The sequence below is a fragment of the Leopardus geoffroyi genome, chromosome A3, assembly GCF_018350155.1.
Source record: "Leopardus geoffroyi isolate Oge1 chromosome A3, O.geoffroyi_Oge1_pat1.0, whole genome shotgun sequence".
NCBI classification, from domain to species: Eukaryota; Metazoa; Chordata; class Mammalia; order Carnivora; family Felidae; genus Leopardus; species Leopardus geoffroyi.
In genome coordinates this window covers 23,763,159-23,779,488 of record NC_059336.1, presented here as the reverse complement: position 1 = coordinate 23,779,488, position 16,330 = coordinate 23,763,159, and the positions used below count along the sequence as shown (strand labels likewise).

Below are 16,330 nucleotides of genomic sequence, written 5' to 3'. Positions count from 1 at the left end.
TTTTTTGAGAGAGAGAGAGAGAGAGAGAGAGAGAGCGCACAGAGGGAGAGGGAGAGAATTTCAAGCAGGCTCCACGCCCAGCAAAAAGCTCTCATCTTACTACCTTGAGATCACGACCTGAGCGGAAATCAAGAGTCTGACGTCCAACAACTGAGCCACTCAGGCGCCCGTTTTTGTTTTGCTTTTTAATCCCAACTAAATATTTAGAACCACTGAGTGGAAAAGAGGCAGGTAAATTAAATTTATAACTCTAAGAAAACGTTTTGGTTGATAATGCATTGATAATTTGAGCACAAAATGCTATGGGAATAACACTTGGGCCATAGAGGTAAGAAAGAGTCCTCTAGAGGAAGTCAGGCTTACACAGAAAATTAGACCAACTGCGGTTCTCCGAATGGATATGACATTCAGGCAGAGATCACCTTGTGCAAAGACGTGAGTGAACACAGTGCTGCGTGTTCAAACGACACTAAGTTGTGTTGCCTGAGTCGGCTTGGAACTACGAGGTCTGAATACGAGAAACCCCACAACTCTTCACCCTGCAGGTTTTATCCAGATCCAGAGGCTGGTTCCCTCTTTCCTCGTTAATTGCATTCGGATTTGTGGGTGGAGCAGTGAGCAGACGCGCGTAGAACTAAGCCCCACACACATGCGCAATGTGTAACCCCGAAGCCAAAAGGGGGATTTTTGAGGGCAAGATTTTTCTGTTACCAAGACTTCCCGTGCTCGAATCTAGCAACCCTGGCTGTCCTCATTTCTGCCCAGGGAATCTTACATCTCTTAATGTAATCCCGCCTTTCCATCTGGGCCACTCCAGTAAGTCGGGTGCCAGTACTCAACATGGCGGCAGGCGCCGAGGTGGCGCAATCCGCTTAGGGGCACGCTACTGGGCGTGGGGGGTGGGGGGAGGGCTCTGCCAGGGCGGGAGCCTGGGGGGCGGGGTCTGGGCCCGGTGCCGGGCCCCCGCCCCCCGCCGGGCCCTAGGGGCTGCATCTCCCGCTCCGGCGCTGAGGATCACGCTGGAAATCGCGGGAGCCGAGCGTGGTGAGGTGGGGCCTCATGGGCAGGCGGGAGGTGCCTGGGTTAACGGTCTGAGGCCCAGAGACCAGCCAGCCTCGGGCGCCTTGGGGAATCCCGTTGGAGCAGCGGCCTCCCGTTTCGGGAGGAACCCGAGGCCCAGAGGGGGGCTGGGACCGGTCCCAGGGATTCAGGCCCCTTGCCTCCGCATCCGGCTGCGGCCACCACTCTGGGCTCCAATCCTTGCAGAAAAGGATCTTCCCGATCCTCGTGTCCAATAACTGACGAGCCCGCTGCGCTCTGCTGCGCGTCTTGTTCCCAGTTCCCAGAATTTTGCTGCTCCCTCTGCCCTTGGGGATTTGCACGTGATTTGTCCCAAAGCCCAGTACCACTCCCGCCCTACTCCGGAACTTTGGTTCTTCACGACCCAACTCAAGTATCACTTCCTTGGAAACCATTCCCAACCGCTTTCTGCAGGCAATGTTAATCTCACTGCTTGGTTTTTGCACTCGTTGCACGGAGTTAGTTTTCCTGCCCCTCTTTCCACACGTGCACCTGGGCGTTTATGCCTTGCCTTTTTCATCTCTATTATCCAGAGTCTAGTGCTTGATGATAGTAATACTAATATTTTGCTAAATAGTCGTAAGTGCTACTAAATGCATTACATGTGAAGGCCCATTTAATCCTCAGCAATTTCATGAAGTGGATTCTGTATCTTCACATTTTATGCATGTAGAAACTGAGGCATTCGTAGATCATTTTGCGTAGTTTCACAGCTAATAAGTGAGTGGGGCTGGGAAATGAATTCTAGGCTGTCTGTCCCTAGAGCATGTGATTTCACTAGATTGCCTTTGGGTTTGATAAATGTCTGTTGAATTGGTCTTTACATTAACCCCATGAGTTGTGGAGGCCATCATTATGATGCACATTTGACTGAGAAGGCTTGGAAAGGAGAATTGATATTCCCAAATGTACAGAGTGAGTTCATGACAAAACCAGGGGTAGAACCTACTGCCAGCCCTCTGTTCCTTCACACTCTACCTTTCTTTGCCCCTTTTCCGTCAGAGAGCTGCAGACCTAGGACTCATCATTTCACACCCTTTAGGAGGTGCCCCTCACAGAACTGTGATTTACTATTTCATTATTTGGGAGGCAGCTTAATGTAATGGAGAGGGCCAAGAGTTTGGAAGCAGATTGGGGTTTCATGCTTGTCTGCTACCAATCAGTTATATCCCTTCCATTTTTTGAGCCTAGTTTTCTCGTCTGCAAAATGAAGACAATATCTTATCTCAAAGGGTTTGTTTTTTAAAGTGTATTTATTTTGAGAGAGTGTGAGACAGAGCACGTGAGTGGGGGAGGGGCAGAGAGGAGAGAGAGAATCCCAAACAGGTCTGTCTGCGCTGTCAGCGCAGAGCCCAATGTGGGGCTCCAACTCACAAACTTCAAGATCACGACCTGAAACCAAGAGTCGAACACTTAACTGACTGAGCCACCCAGGTGCCCCTTATCTCAAAGGTTTTTTTGTGAAGATTGCAAATAATTGTTTTGAGAGAGTAAAGTGCTATATGATCTGTTTTTTACCTTTTAGAAGGTTATAGAGCCGTCAGCGTTTTGTAAGACCATTGGTAATAGGGGTCGTGTTACCTAATGCTCTCATATTCTTTCATTCATTCAGCCAAATAGTTAATGAGTACCTGCTGTATACCAAGCACTGTTTTAGGAGCTGGGTATATAATGGTCAATAAAACTATTCTTGCACTTGGGAAGTTTATATTCTGATAAGTATATTACACGTAATAATCAGATAAGGACAGATAACACATGATAAGGTAAATAGAAATACCAATGTGTGTGGAGGAGTGGTGGCATTTTATATAGGGTTAAGGAACAATTTTAACTGAGACAGTGACACTTGAACAGAGGCCTGAAGGTGGTAAGGGTGAGCAAGCGAATCAAGAAGATACCTGGAGGAAGAGGCCAGGGGTGGGTGGGTGGCTTGGTGTGTTCCAATAAGAGAAGCAAGGAGGGCTGTGTGGCTGGAGAGGAGTAGGAAATGGAATTAAAACGATTAGAGGCTGGAATCAAATAATTAGGAGCCTGGAGGCCATGATGATGATTTTGGTTTTTACTCTGAGTAGCCATTGGAGGGTTCTGAGTTGCATAATCTGTCACTGTTTTGAAAGGATCACTCAGATTACTCTGTTGAAAAGAAACAAATTCTAGAAGCAAGGGTGGAAGCATTGCTACCGTCTAGGAAGCTTTTGCAGTAATCCAGATGTATTAATTCTCTATCTCTGGGCAAGGAATCACTCCCAAATTTAGCAGCTTGAAATAGCAATTGTTATCTCATTCAGTTGTGGATTAGAAATCTAGGAGCAATTTAGCCGGGTGTTTTTGGTTTCCGATCTCCCAGGAGACCGCAGTCAGGCTGATGGCTGCACTGCTCCCAGGATGGTTCCTTACTGCTGCTGGGCCTTCTCACAGGGCTGCCTGAGTGTCCTCAGGACATAGGGGAGAGAGTGAAAGAGAGGTCGTAGTGCCTTTTATGACCTTGTCTTGGCAGCCATTTCTACTTTATTCAGCTTCATTAACTTTATTGCATTTCATACTCAAGGGGAGAGAATTAGGCTCCACCTCTTGAAAGAAGGTGAGTCAAAGAATTGGTGGGCATACCTTATCCTTATCACCCCACTCGGGCTTCGCCTGGGATCGTGGTGGTTAGGGGTTGAAATGTGATAGGATCTAGTAGAGCCAACAGGGTTTGCCGATAGATTGGTTGCAGGGTGTAGGAGAATGGAATAAGTATGACTTTAGGCTTTTGGTTTGAGCATTCAGAATGATGGCATTGCGATGAACTGATATGGGAAAGATTGGAGGAGCAGAAGTTCACTTTTGGACAAGTTAGCTTTGAGGTGCCTTTTAGACACCCATGTGGAGAGGTTATAAGTGTTTGGACTTAGTCTGAGAGTGTGAAATCCCAGAGGGAAGTGTGGGCTGGAGACGTAACATGGCGAGTCATGCGTGTCTAGGTGCTATTTTACGTTATGAAACTGGATGAGGGTGCCTAGGAAATGAATGTAAATGGAGACGAGGCCTGAAGCCTGAGCCCTGGGACCTCCAACCTTCAGATGTTGGGGAGATGAGAAGCCAGCAAAGGAGAAAAAAGGAGAGGCCAGAGAGGTGAGGAGAACAGAAAGGGGCCCCACATAGGAGATTTATGTAAGGGGCCACATGCTAAATTTTTTTGTGTGGAATAAGAAACAGATCATTTCTGCAGACAAATGTATATAGTTTCTTCACTCAGGAAGTAGACTGTTTGTGCTCTTAAGCGGTTTTCCTTTTTTGCTTTAAGTGACAAATTCTATTTAATAAGACCAGTCCCCATCATAGTCCTTGCAGTATGTATACTTCCAAGTCTAGGTGGTAATGCTTCTGTTTGAAACTTTATTTAGGGGCACCTGGTTGGCTCAGTAGGTTAAGCATCTTCCTTTGGCCCAGGTCATGATCTTGCAGTCCATGGGTTCGAACCCCGTTCATGGGTTCGAGCCCCACATGGAGCTGTCTGCTGTCGGCACAGAGCCTGCTTTGGATCCTCTGTCCCCCTCTCTCTCTGCCCCTCCCCTGCTTGCTCTCTCTCTCTCTCAAAAAAAATAAACATTAAAATAAAAAGATTTTTGAAACTTTATTTAAATACTGCTTTTGGAGTATTTCGAATGAGGGGAACTAAATACATAATGTAGATCACTCTTCTGTCACTCTCCACCTTAGGTTCAGAGGTCTCTGCCCTTCCATTCTGGTTCCTAGTAAGAGGAGGAAGTCGGCCTTGCTCATGTCTGTATCACTGGGGCAGACTGCTAGGAACTGAGCTGAAATTCATGAGCATTTATGAGATACATTAATGCATGAAAGAAATGAGTCTTTTTCCTTTTCCTGCGGAAATGACTGTCTATTCAGTGCTTTACAATTTCCAAAGCACACTGACATCCATTATCTTATGTGAATGTAGTTCAGTCTGTCACCATTTGCCAACTACTGACCTTTTCCTTTTCTGGGGGACACTGAAACCCACCTTTCTTTTGACACTGCTAGTTTTTCTTCTCTGACAGATCTTTCCTCTGTTCCCTCCCTCTTTTTATTCTAGTTTTAATGAATTTCAGTTTTATGGGGATTTTTTTTTGTTTTAATCATAAAACACTTCAAATCATTTTTAAAATAAACTTTTTTAGAACAATTTTAGATTTATAGAAAAATTGCGCAATACAGAGAGTTCCCATATACTTTGCATTCCATTTCCCCTATTAGTAATGTCTTACATTCGTGTGGTCTGTTTGCTACAATTCCAAATCATTTTTTGAGATAAATGGGGCATATAAATAAAACGAACAAAATGAAGTTACTGCCTTTCTGGAGGCCTCAGTTTCCTTATCTGTAAAATGAGAGGAGGGTTGGACTAAATTTTTAAATAGCTCTAAAGATTTTTAATTATCTGCTAAAGTAAAATAATCATATAATTCTGATATAATCCCGCTCCTTTTTAAAATTATTTTTTACAGAGAGAGAGTGAGTAGGGGAGAGGGGCAGGGGGAGAGACATGGAGAATCCCAAGCAGGCTCCACACTCAGCACAGAGCTTGACATGGGGCTCGATCTCAGGATCCTGGGATCATGACCTGAGCTGAAATCAAGTCAGATGCTCAACTGACTGAGCTGCCCAGATGCCCCTAGTTCCACTGCTTTACTGAAGTATCACTATCACCTTCCCAAATAATGTGTATGTGTTAACAGCAGCCTTAGCCTTAGCCTTAGCCTTATCCTAAGAGATGGTTTAGTAGGAGAATTCTGGGAGTGTAGCAGAGCTGCTTATAGAGATAGTAGGTTGAACTATACGACATTACCATTTTTATAGGTTAAAAAATGGGCACCAAACATTGGGGGGTAGGGTTCCCAGGAGGGAGGGGAGCCCTTGGGGCCTCTGAGACTCCTACTTCATGCAAAAGCCCAGCCCAGCCCTCACACTATTAGGGGAGAAAAGGCTCATCAGGTCCCATGGAGCAGTTCAGAGCTACTCTTGCTGGCACTGTTGGCCCCAAGAGTGGTTTCCTGGCAGGTTTTTGCCTCCAACTAGCACAGAGAGACTGAGCCAGCATTTCACAGAGCCATGGTGAGCTGGTTGACACAGCCCTGGTATAAAGGAAAGGCAGAAAGAGAGGATGTTTGGAGTGTGAGGGAAGACTGTATTCACCCGGGTTCTAGGTTAGGAGAGGCAGCCTGGGGTATTGGTGCCACTCTATTCTTCCTGCTTTGTGCACTTGCCTTACTGTCTACTACAGGCTTTGCAAACTCTGCTATCTTCTGTTGCCCAGGAGGTGATGTGAATTAGGAAACTGAGTTTTCTGCTGTAACTCTGTTATAAAAAAAAACAACAGCACGGGGGCACCTGGGTGGCTCATTCAGTTAAGTGTCCTACTCTTGGTTTTGGCTCAGGTCATGATCTCACGGTTCGTGAGATCAAGTCCCTGTGCTGACAGGGAGAGATTCTCTCTCTTCCTCTCTCTCTGCCTCTCTCTCTCAAAATAAATAAACATTAAAAAAAGAAAGAAAGAAAGAAAGAAAGAAAGAAAGAAAGAAAGAAAGAAAGAAAGAAAAACAACAGCACAGGTGCAAGGATAAATGGCAACTAGAATCTGCTATCAGTGTGAGGAAGAGGATAGGCTGGGGAGCGGGGTGGAGACTGGTGAGCTGGAAAGCATATGCCTTGTCTAAGGGAGTAGATACTTACTTACTTATTTATTTATTTATTTATTTATTTATTTATTTATTTATTTATTTTTGAGAGACAAGAGCATGAGTTGGGGAGGGCGGAGAAAGAGGGAGACACAGGATCCAAAGCAGGCTCCAGGCTCTGAGCTGTCAGCACAGAGCCCGATACAGGGCTCGAACTCTTGAACTGTGAGATCATGACCTGAGCTGAAGTCGGATTTTTAACCAACTGAGCCACTCAGGTGCCCCAGACACTCTTCACTGCAGCTGGTTGTTGCCTTATAGGAATGTGAGTCCTGGGTCACTAGATATTCTGATTTTCCAAAGGAGCCAGAGGTAAGAATTTTTAAAAATAATTTAAATTATTATTATTTTTTATTTGAGAGAGAGAGCAGGGGAGGCAACAGGCAAAGGGGAGAGAGAGAGAGAGAGAGAGAGAGAGAAAGAAAATCCTAAGCAGGTTCCATGTCCAGCGAGGAGCCTGATGCAGGTCTTGATCCCACAACCTTGGGATCATGACCTGAGCCAAAATTAAAAGTCAGACACTCAACCGACTGAGCCACCCAGGCACCCCTAGAAATAAGATTTTTTATATGTGTTCTCCCAATGGTAAATGTTGATACCTAATTTTAACTCTTAAAAGCATGATATAGGCCACATAATGGTTGAAAAGAACCAGCAGGCCACATTTGTAACCTCTGCTAAGGGTTTAGATCTGCCTGGAGTGAGGCCCACATGCATTTCTTCAACCTACTAATGACCAAAATGAATTAGACAGCTTCTGCTTTTAAGGAATTCACAGATTAGTAGAGAAGATAGATAATAATGATAAAATGTAATATAGACATTAGACTCTCTCTCTGTATTATATATAGTTATATACAAATGTCTTCTGAATAACAGTGTCATATATGTGCAAGTACATATATACATATATTTATGTATATATAGCTATAAAAGTGATTAACTCTTCCTGTGTACATCTGGCCTGACATGATAAGAGGTGGCATTTGAGCCAGGATGTAGATCAACAGTTTGGTGCATGAAAGGGATTTGGGGCCCCTGAAATTCCCACTGTATATGCAAATGTTAGATTTCCATTTGCTGTATATACTACTTTCTTCAGATGTTTACACCGATGGTCTGCTGACTAGACCAAGAGGGCAGCTCTAATATTCCATTTTCTTGATAGGTAATTGGAAAATCAAATATTCCTTAACCCTTCTGGTGGGTGTCTCATGTCTCAGAGTTAATAAAACGAGAACTCTAACCCACCCGCCTCCTCCCACGTTATCATGTGCTTTAGAGGCCTCAGAAACTCAGAGGTCACATAGCTGGGAGCCCTAATTTTTGGATGAGGAGACTGGAAGGAAAGTAGTATGTCCAAGGTCACTGAGCCCATTAGAGGCAGAGCTTAATCCCAAACTCCTCCTGACCACTGTGCCTCTCTCTCTCCTGAATATCTCTCAAGGTCACTGGTTAGGCTGGTCCTCCTCCCCCTCAGCCAGTCTCCCCTCCTCCCCCACAGGTGGCCCATTGCCCTGTTTGGCCCTGCTCCTGGTGGGTGAGGAGGGTTTGCTATCCTACTGAAGCTGATTTTCCCTCCCTCTCTTTTTTTTTTTTTTTTAATTTTTTTTTTTCAACGTTTATTTATTTTTGGGACAGAGAGAGACAGAGCATGAACGGGGGAGGGGCAGAGAGAGAGGGAGACACAGAATTGGAAACAGGCTCCAGGCTCTGAGCCATCAGCCCAGAGCCCGACGCGGGGCTCGAACTCACGGACCGCGAGATCGTGACCTGGCTGAAGTCGGACGCTTAACCGACTGCGCCACCCAGGCGCCCCTTCCCTCCCTCTCTTAATGGATCCCCTGTCTGAAATGCCTGCTACTCCATTTCTTTGTCAGAGAGTCAGGCTGCTTGTATTCAAATCCCTAATCAACCAAATGCCAACTGTATGAACTTGGACAAATTGTTTAAGCTTTCTAATTTTTTAACTGAAGCTTAACCTTGTAAACCTCAATTTTATCATCCATGTACAAAGAGTTACAACATGATCTACCCTGAAGTGTAATAGAAAGGTTTCGAGATTCTCATGGTGACAAAAATGACATAGTATGTGTAAAGCACTTAACAGTGTGACTGACCTGCAGACATACTTAACATGTATTAACTATGATGATGTTGAATCCCATAGCTCACAGACCCCCAGAATGGGTTAAATGCCCTTCCACTGTTTTCCCATACTATCCTATAATGTCTCTGTTATTATTACACACACTACGTTGTGTCATGATTGTGTCTTTCTCCCCTACTAGACTAGAAACACCTTCAGTGATTTATTCAACAAATGTTTATTAAGCACTGTGCCAAGCACTAGGGACGCAAGGGTAAACCAGGAACTCTTGGTCTAGTGCAGAGTTCCAGAAGACATGCCAGGAAACACTGGTCCTGTGAGCTTGTCTCATGGTCCAATAAATTTGGCAAATGATGCTTATCATAGCCTCCCTGCTCCTAATCCTAGAGATTAGGGTCCATGTTAGTATTTTAAAGGCGCTGATGGGTCCTATAGTAAAGGAACCCACTTCTCCAGCTTTGCCGGATAAGTGAGCATTTGATGAGTAAATTTGAATCACCTAGACGTTCCTTTCAACTCTGTGTGTTTTGGTCCCCAGCTCAAGAGGAGGTCCAAGTGGCACAACAATGATCAGAGACCTTACTGGGAGTGAACAGCCTCTGGCTGAATAGGGGCCTGAGGGCTTACCTGTCTGGTGCCCCCATGGAGACAGGAGGCCCTGGCTCGAACAATATGAAGCCCCAGTCACTGCAGCTGGTGCTGGAGAAGCAAGTACTGGCACTACAGCAGCAGATGGCAGAGAACCAAGCCATCTCCTGGCGGAAGCTGAAAAGCTCCCAGGAGGCCCAGCAGAGGCAAGCAGCCCTCGTGAGGAAGCTGCAGGCCAAGGTGAGGCAGCTGCCCTTCCAGGGAGGCGGAGAGAACACCTCTGAGCACTGGGTGCTGAGGTGGAACAAGGGTTACAGGAGACAGGACAGCCTCTCCCATGATGCTCACGACTTCACAAGAGATACATCCTGTCCCTTTAAAAAAAAATTTTTTTTTAATGTTTATTTATTTTTGAGAGAGACAGAGACAGAATGTGAGCAGGGGAGGGGCAGAGAGAGAAGGAGACACAGAATCTGAATCAGGCTCCAGGCTCTGAGCTGTCAGCACAGAACCCGACTCGGGGCTTGAACTCACAGACTGCAAGATCATGACCTGAGCTGAAGTCGAACGCTTAACCAACTGAGCCACCCAGGCGCCACTATCCTGTCCCTTTTAAAGATGGTGGTCACAAGGGCTAACTTAGTTGTCTATGTTTGCTCTCCTAGGATAGAGCTAGGACCTGAGCCTGTGTTTTCTGGTTCCAAAGTCCATAATCTTACCTCCCCAATATGAGAGGCATAGAGAGAGTATTATTAACGGACCAGATAGAAGCAACAAAATGTTATGGCCTTACCTCACTGTTATCACTCGGACCCTGTTCACAGCAGGTTTGCCCAAGATCCTCCAGGGCCTTTGTTTTGGGCTGTTTGTACCATTGCCCACATCCTGCTCTGTTTGCCTCAGGTGTTACAGTACCGGACCTGGTGCCAAGAGCTGGAGAAGCGGCTGGAAGCCTCTGGGGTGAGTGAGGCTGTTTTGGGTTCCCCCTGAGCCCTCAGTATGCTTGTAAGGAAGGCCTTGTTTGCTGGCTAAGGGAGGTTGGGGTGTGATAAGGCAGTGTTTGATGGAAGTCTCTTTCTGTGTTCAGCCCCTGAGAGCTTTATCACACAGATACTTTCATTGGACTAGCTATTCCGGGCCTGTCAGACGCCAACCCTTGGCTCTCTAAGGACAAAATGCAGCTTTGGGAGACTTAATCAGATTGGAAAGGATGTGGAATCAGAAGGAAGAAATGCATTTTTCCTCCAGAAGGTGTCAGTGTTTATCTGTCTTAGCAGTGAGCCTTTGCAGGCCAAAAAACATGTTTGTGGCAGAAGGATTTATTTGTGCTGTTGGCTGGGTTGACCTGGCTTTGAAAGACCCATTTGCCTTTGTTCCAGCTCTCTCTCGGCACCTTCTCACATTACTCTCAGGAAAGTTCTCTCAGAGGAGGGAAAGAACCAAAACTTACTGAGCACCGTTCTATGTAGGCCAGGCACCATTCGGCATTGTCATGTTATGATGTCACTTAACCTGTAAGGCAGCTTTCTGAGAGGAATGGTAACTCCTTCATTTTGTAGTGAAGACTTTGTGGCTCAGAGAGGTTGAATAACTTCCTGAGGTCCAAAATGTAGTGTAGTAGAAGTCAAGGCCATTAGTGAAAAATATATCTTATGCTTCTTAGGTTGAAAACTCTTTTCATTACCAAATGCCACCTTTGAGGAGAGGTCACTGGTTCACTTTTAGAGAAGGGGATGCAATGGATTTACCTTCAGGATGTAGCGATCGAGAAAAGAGACATATTGCTAACAGAGGAGAGAAGGGATCAAAAGAATAAAAAGAAGGAATAAAAAGGTTGTGCAGAAGGGGGCATCAGGGAATTGATCTGAGTGGTCTTCTCTTTGGAGGTAAATAAGACTTGTTTCTGTCTGGCTAAGGGACCAATCTCTCCGAGGTGGGAAAGTGTGGAGGAGCCAAGCCTGGAACAGCTACTGGTCCGATTAGAAGAGGAGCAACAGAGGTGATGAACCCCATGTTCTCTGGCTGGGGGTGATGCTGGTAGCCAGTGGGTTCTGAAGGCTGAGAGGAAACCTCTGCCCTGAGGGCTAACGTGGATAAAACCATGCACCTCAGCCTTAGCCCTCCAGTTCCGGGCAATGGAAAATTCCAGTGTTTGTCATCTTACTCCAAGAGGTCCGAGGGTTGGATCAAGCCTTTATTTTGCACTTGTTCCCGCCCCTCCCCAGTGCAGGTGTGAGAGTCTAGCAGAGGTGAACACCCAGCTTCGACTGCACATGGAAAAAGCTGACATGGTGAATAAAGCACTTCGGGAAGATGTGGAAAAACTGACAGTGGACTGGAGCCGAGCCCGGGATGAGCTAATGAGGAAGGAGAGCCAGTGGCAGATGGAGCAGGAGGTAGGAGGAATAAGGGGCTGTAACCACGAGGCTGGGGGGGCTTATGCTTGGGGCATCACCATCCCGGTCAGTGCTGGGAAAGGTTAACTTAGGAACGTGGATGGAAGCTGAACTGTTGCTAAAGTCCCTGAGCCTCCTCCCTACTCGTGCCGGCCGCTTTGCCCTGCTGTGGCTCTCGGCTGACTACTGTCCTTATCTACCTAGTCGAGGTTTTGCTGGCAAGTGAAATGACACTCAGGGCAGCTCTGTCCCTGCATAAGTGGCCAGCTTTGGTTTTAGACAGAGCTGAAATCTTGCTGACTCCCCTTTTCCGGAGGCGTGTATATTTAGATGCTCAAAAGGTAGCTAGTAAACCTGAATGGAGAAGAAAGAACGGATACAGACCTTGAGGAATTTTCAGATCCCAGCTAATGAAACTAATGTCTCCTAAGCCTTTGCTGCATGACAGGTATTTTGTTAGGCGATTTGCATGTGGTATGCCCTTGAGTCTTTATTCTAAGTCGGTGGTAATAATGGCAATGGTTCCTGTTTGTTGAGGAACTACTGTTTATCTTTTTATGATCAGCTCAAAGGAAGGTCATATACCATCTCAGGCCCTTTGACCTCCTGAATACCACTGATAACTTTATTAAACTCTTAAGCGTGACCTGAATATAGGTACCCAGTCGTAAGCTGTCTCCCGTGAGTCCGTCTTTCCCTACCCCGGGGAGCCAGGAGGAGTCCTAGACTCCTGCGCTGGCAAAAGACAGACTTCTGCCCTTTGATATGACCTGGATTTCTGAATATGCAGTTCTTCAAGGGCTACCTGAAAGGGGAGCACGGTCGCCTGCTTGGTCTGTGGCGGGAGGTGGTGACCTTCCGACGCCACTTCCTGGAAATGAAGTCAGCCACTGACAGGTTAGTGTGGGGATAAGAGGGGAGGTTTGCCCCTACTGAGTCTAGACTTAATGAGGGTGGACTGCTGTAGAAGTGGGGGACAGGGGAAGGGGGGGTAGAAGAGTGGGTGGGGAGGGATGATATTGTTGGATTCAGATGACTTTCCCCAGAACCTGCTCCTCAGGCTTCCCTGGGCCTGATCTCCATGCTCCCTTCCTCGGTCCCTACTGGAGTCTGCTCTTTCCTTGCTTGTACTCAGAGATCTGACGGAGCTCAAGGCTGAGCATGTGAGGCTTTCAGGGTCCCTGTTGACCTGTTGTCTCCGCTTGACTGTGGGTGCCCGGTCTGGAGAACCTGATGGATCTGGGAGACTGGATGGGAGTGAGCCAACTCAGCTGCTGCTTCTACTAACCAAGACCCAGAAGCTGGAGAAGGAAGTCCATGAAAGGAGCCAGGAGTTAATACAGCTGAAGAGTCAAGGGGATCTGGAGAAGGCTGGGCTGCAGGATCGGTGAGATGGGCTAGGGTCCTAGGAAGGGGTTGTTGAGGGTGTTGACTCCTTTAGAGAGATAGAGATGGGTGGTGAGGGGTGGAAGGTGTGAAGAGCATTCCTCCCACAAGAAGGAAGTTGCGGAGGGAGTTTAGTTTGGAACCCGGTGCCCCAGTTGAGGCCATGTCACTGTCCTCTGCCCTCACACCATCCTGCAGCTCAGTGTCTCTCATGTTGATTTATAGAGCTAGCTACGACTGTCTTCAGTCAACACTAAACTACTCACCATTCCCAGAACAGCCAAGCTCTTCCATGCCCCCCTGCCTTTGTACATGCTGACCTTAGCCTGGAAGGCCTCTTTCCCTTCTCCCTCCGCCTCATCCTTTAAGGCAAATGTCACCTCTTCTGTGAAGCTTTCCCTGACCTCAGTAGCCTGTTGAATTACTATGCCTTGGTGTGGTCTTTTGACCTGCTGGTTATAATATTGATCTCACTGTTTCTCACTGATTATTAACCTTTTTTTTGTTGTTAGGTTCTTCTGTTTTTTGGATTTTGATAAAATAGGCTTTTTAAAAATAATGTAAGAAGGGCAGAGACATAAGCAAAGAGCCCCATTTGAATTTCAGTGCAGAGTTGGGTTTATACCCCATGGCTAGGGTTGTGTCACCACCTATTGGTGGTGTATGTAAATAGCAGTCTGTTTTGTTCTGGGTTGTGAAGCGCTGGGAGGCGCCAAGGACAGAGACCACGTCTTAGTACGTTTATGTCTCTAGAGCTTTGCACTTCATCTGCCATACACTAACATTCAATGGATGTTTGTTTAAAGATACAATCATTAAATTAATGGCCATACGGTGAATAGAGGCTCTTAGAGATGATACAGAATATAATTATTAAAACTAAAAAAAAAAAAAAAAAAAGAAAAGAAATTTAACTCCCGGATAGCATTCATTCAAGAAATATTTGTTTAGGGGCGCCTGGCCAGCTCAGCTAATAGAGCACACGACTCTTGATCTTGGGGTTGTGAGTTTGAGCCCCATGTTGGGTGTAGAGGTTACTTAAAAAAATAAAATCTGGGGGCGCCTGGGTGGCGCAGTCGGTTAAGCGTCCGACTTCAGCCAGGTCACGATCTCGCGGTCCGGGAGTTCGAGCCCCGCGTCAGGCTCTGGGCTGATGGCTCAGAGCCTGGAGCCTGTTTCCGATTCTGTGTCTCCCTCTCTCTCTGCCCCTCCCCCGTTCATGCTCTGTCTCTCTCTGTCCCAAAAATAAATAAACGTTGGAAAAAAAAAAATTAAAAAAAATAATTAAAAAAAAAAAAATAAAATAAAATCTTAAAAAAGAAAAAAAGAAATGTTTATTTAGCTACCATATAATACCAGATACTGAACTCCAGGATATAGCATAAAGTGGTAGAGATGTATGATGATTTCCCTGAACCTTAAGGTTAATGTCACAGAGGTTGACCATAATCTTCCTGAATGGCCCCTCCTCTTTCCTTATCAGAGTCAGACCCTTGGGCTGGAGGGACCTTGGGACTGTCCAATGTGGCAATTCTGATGTTCTTATTGGCTTCAGGGTGCTTGACTTCAAGATCAAGCGGGGCCTGGAAGGGCCCGGGCCAGGGCTTTCCTTCAGCTCTCGGGCCCCCAAACACGTGTTCCAGCCTTGAGATGTGGTAAATCCCTGCATGTGTCTGAGTGGCTTTTGACTACCCCCCCCAACCCCCCCCAGTTCAAGACTGTAGTATCATATGGTCTTCAGGGAGTGCAGGGGCCAGGGGCACCCAAGTGACTGGGGAGGCTGTAGTGGGAATGTCTGGGTTGGGGCTGGGGCATGCTGCATAGTAGCTCTGTCACCTCAGTGCACTGCCCAAATGACAGTGCTGTGCTCTTCTCTTCAGGGTGACCGAGCTCTCTGTTCTACTGACCCAGGCTCAGAAGCAAAATGAAGATTATGAGAAGATGTTAAAGGCTCTGAGAGAGGCAATGGAGATCCTGGTACATGATCCTTTGTTCGGGAAAGGAGTTGGGAGTGGGCCTGTAGGTTCCTTGTCCTTTATGGATAGATAATGCAAGATACCAGTTAAATGTTCCTTGACAAAATGCTAAAAAATAAATTTTGGCTGAATCTGAATATTTATTCATGCATTCATTTATGCATTCACCAGTAAATACTGTCTACCGTCCCTATATATTCCTGGGGAAACTACAACGATGTATGCATGTGGTGTGTCCTCATCGGAGGGAGTGGGACATACATTAAGAGGCACCTGGCAAAGGATGGGGATGTGTGATTCAAAACCTAGTCATATGGGAAACAACTGAGGAATATGGCAATGGTTAGCTTGGAGCAAAAAGGGCTTGAGGAAGATATGATGGCTGCCATCACAAATCTGAAGGACTGACATTGGGGAAAAGAGTTGACTTGTTTGATGTTTTCCAGGCGGGCACAAGCAATGTTGATGACTAGAAGTCACAGGGTGGTAGAGTTTGTCTAACAGCTAGAGCTGCTCAGTAGATGAACAGTCTGCCCTGTGGAAGAGTGAGGTTTGTGTCTCTGGCTTCACGTTTGCCAGAGATATTATCAAAGGGACTCTCTAAAGTTGGACGTGAGAACCTCTGGCTTGATTCCACATTTCCTTTCGTTTCTAAGAATTTTGATCTCTTTTATTAGGTGGATCCTGTATGCCTATCCTCATGCAAACCCCTGGTATTATCTGAGCTGGCATCTACAGAGTTGTTTATGCCTTTTTGGTTCCTTTTGATCAGGAATTTGCAAATTCAAATGTCCATAGTACCCAGATAATGCCAAAGAGTGAAGTGGGTTCCCTTGTAAGGATTTGGGTTTTCTAGCGCTATCGTAGTTAGTTTTGAGTACTACAGGGGACACTTGATTTCAATATTGAGAAAATGACAAGGCATAGTAGGGACTCCAGACCCTAAAGAATACATGTCTCATCTGGAGGAGACACCCACTGTTCAAGTTCAGGAAATTATTGCCATGTAGGAATGGGGGCTGGTCTGGCCCATCTGTTAACTTTTTATTTTTTATTTGTATTTGTATTTCTTTC

At 46.1% G+C, this 16,330-nt stretch overlaps 1 protein-coding gene across 9 annotated transcripts in view; it reads left to right on the top strand.

Moving 5' to 3' along the window:
* Positions 1-914: 914 nt before the first annotated feature.
* Positions 915-16,330, top strand: part of CEP250 (centrosomal protein 250) — a 52,480-nt gene continuing 37,064 nt past the window's right edge. For 2 of the 9 annotated variants that reach the window (XM_045444823.1, XM_045444821.1), the window contains exons 1-8: positions 915-1,044; positions 9,449-9,738; positions 10,402-10,458; positions 11,415-11,497; positions 11,729-11,894; positions 12,685-12,791; positions 13,030-13,281; positions 15,161-15,257. In XM_045444823.1, the coding sequence (XP_045300779.1) occupies positions 9,553-9,738; positions 10,402-10,458; positions 11,415-11,497; positions 11,729-11,894; positions 12,685-12,791; positions 13,030-13,281; positions 15,161-15,257 (948 nt within the window). In that variant the 5' untranslated portion in view covers positions 915-1,044; positions 9,449-9,552. Of the gene's footprint in view, positions 1,050-9,448; positions 9,739-10,401; positions 10,459-11,414; positions 11,498-11,728; positions 11,895-12,684; positions 12,792-13,029; positions 13,282-14,835; positions 14,936-15,160; positions 15,258-16,330 lie in introns of those variants that run through there. The other 7 variants (XM_045444822.1, XM_045444820.1, XM_045444826.1 and 4 more) reach the window with 5 other exon arrangements.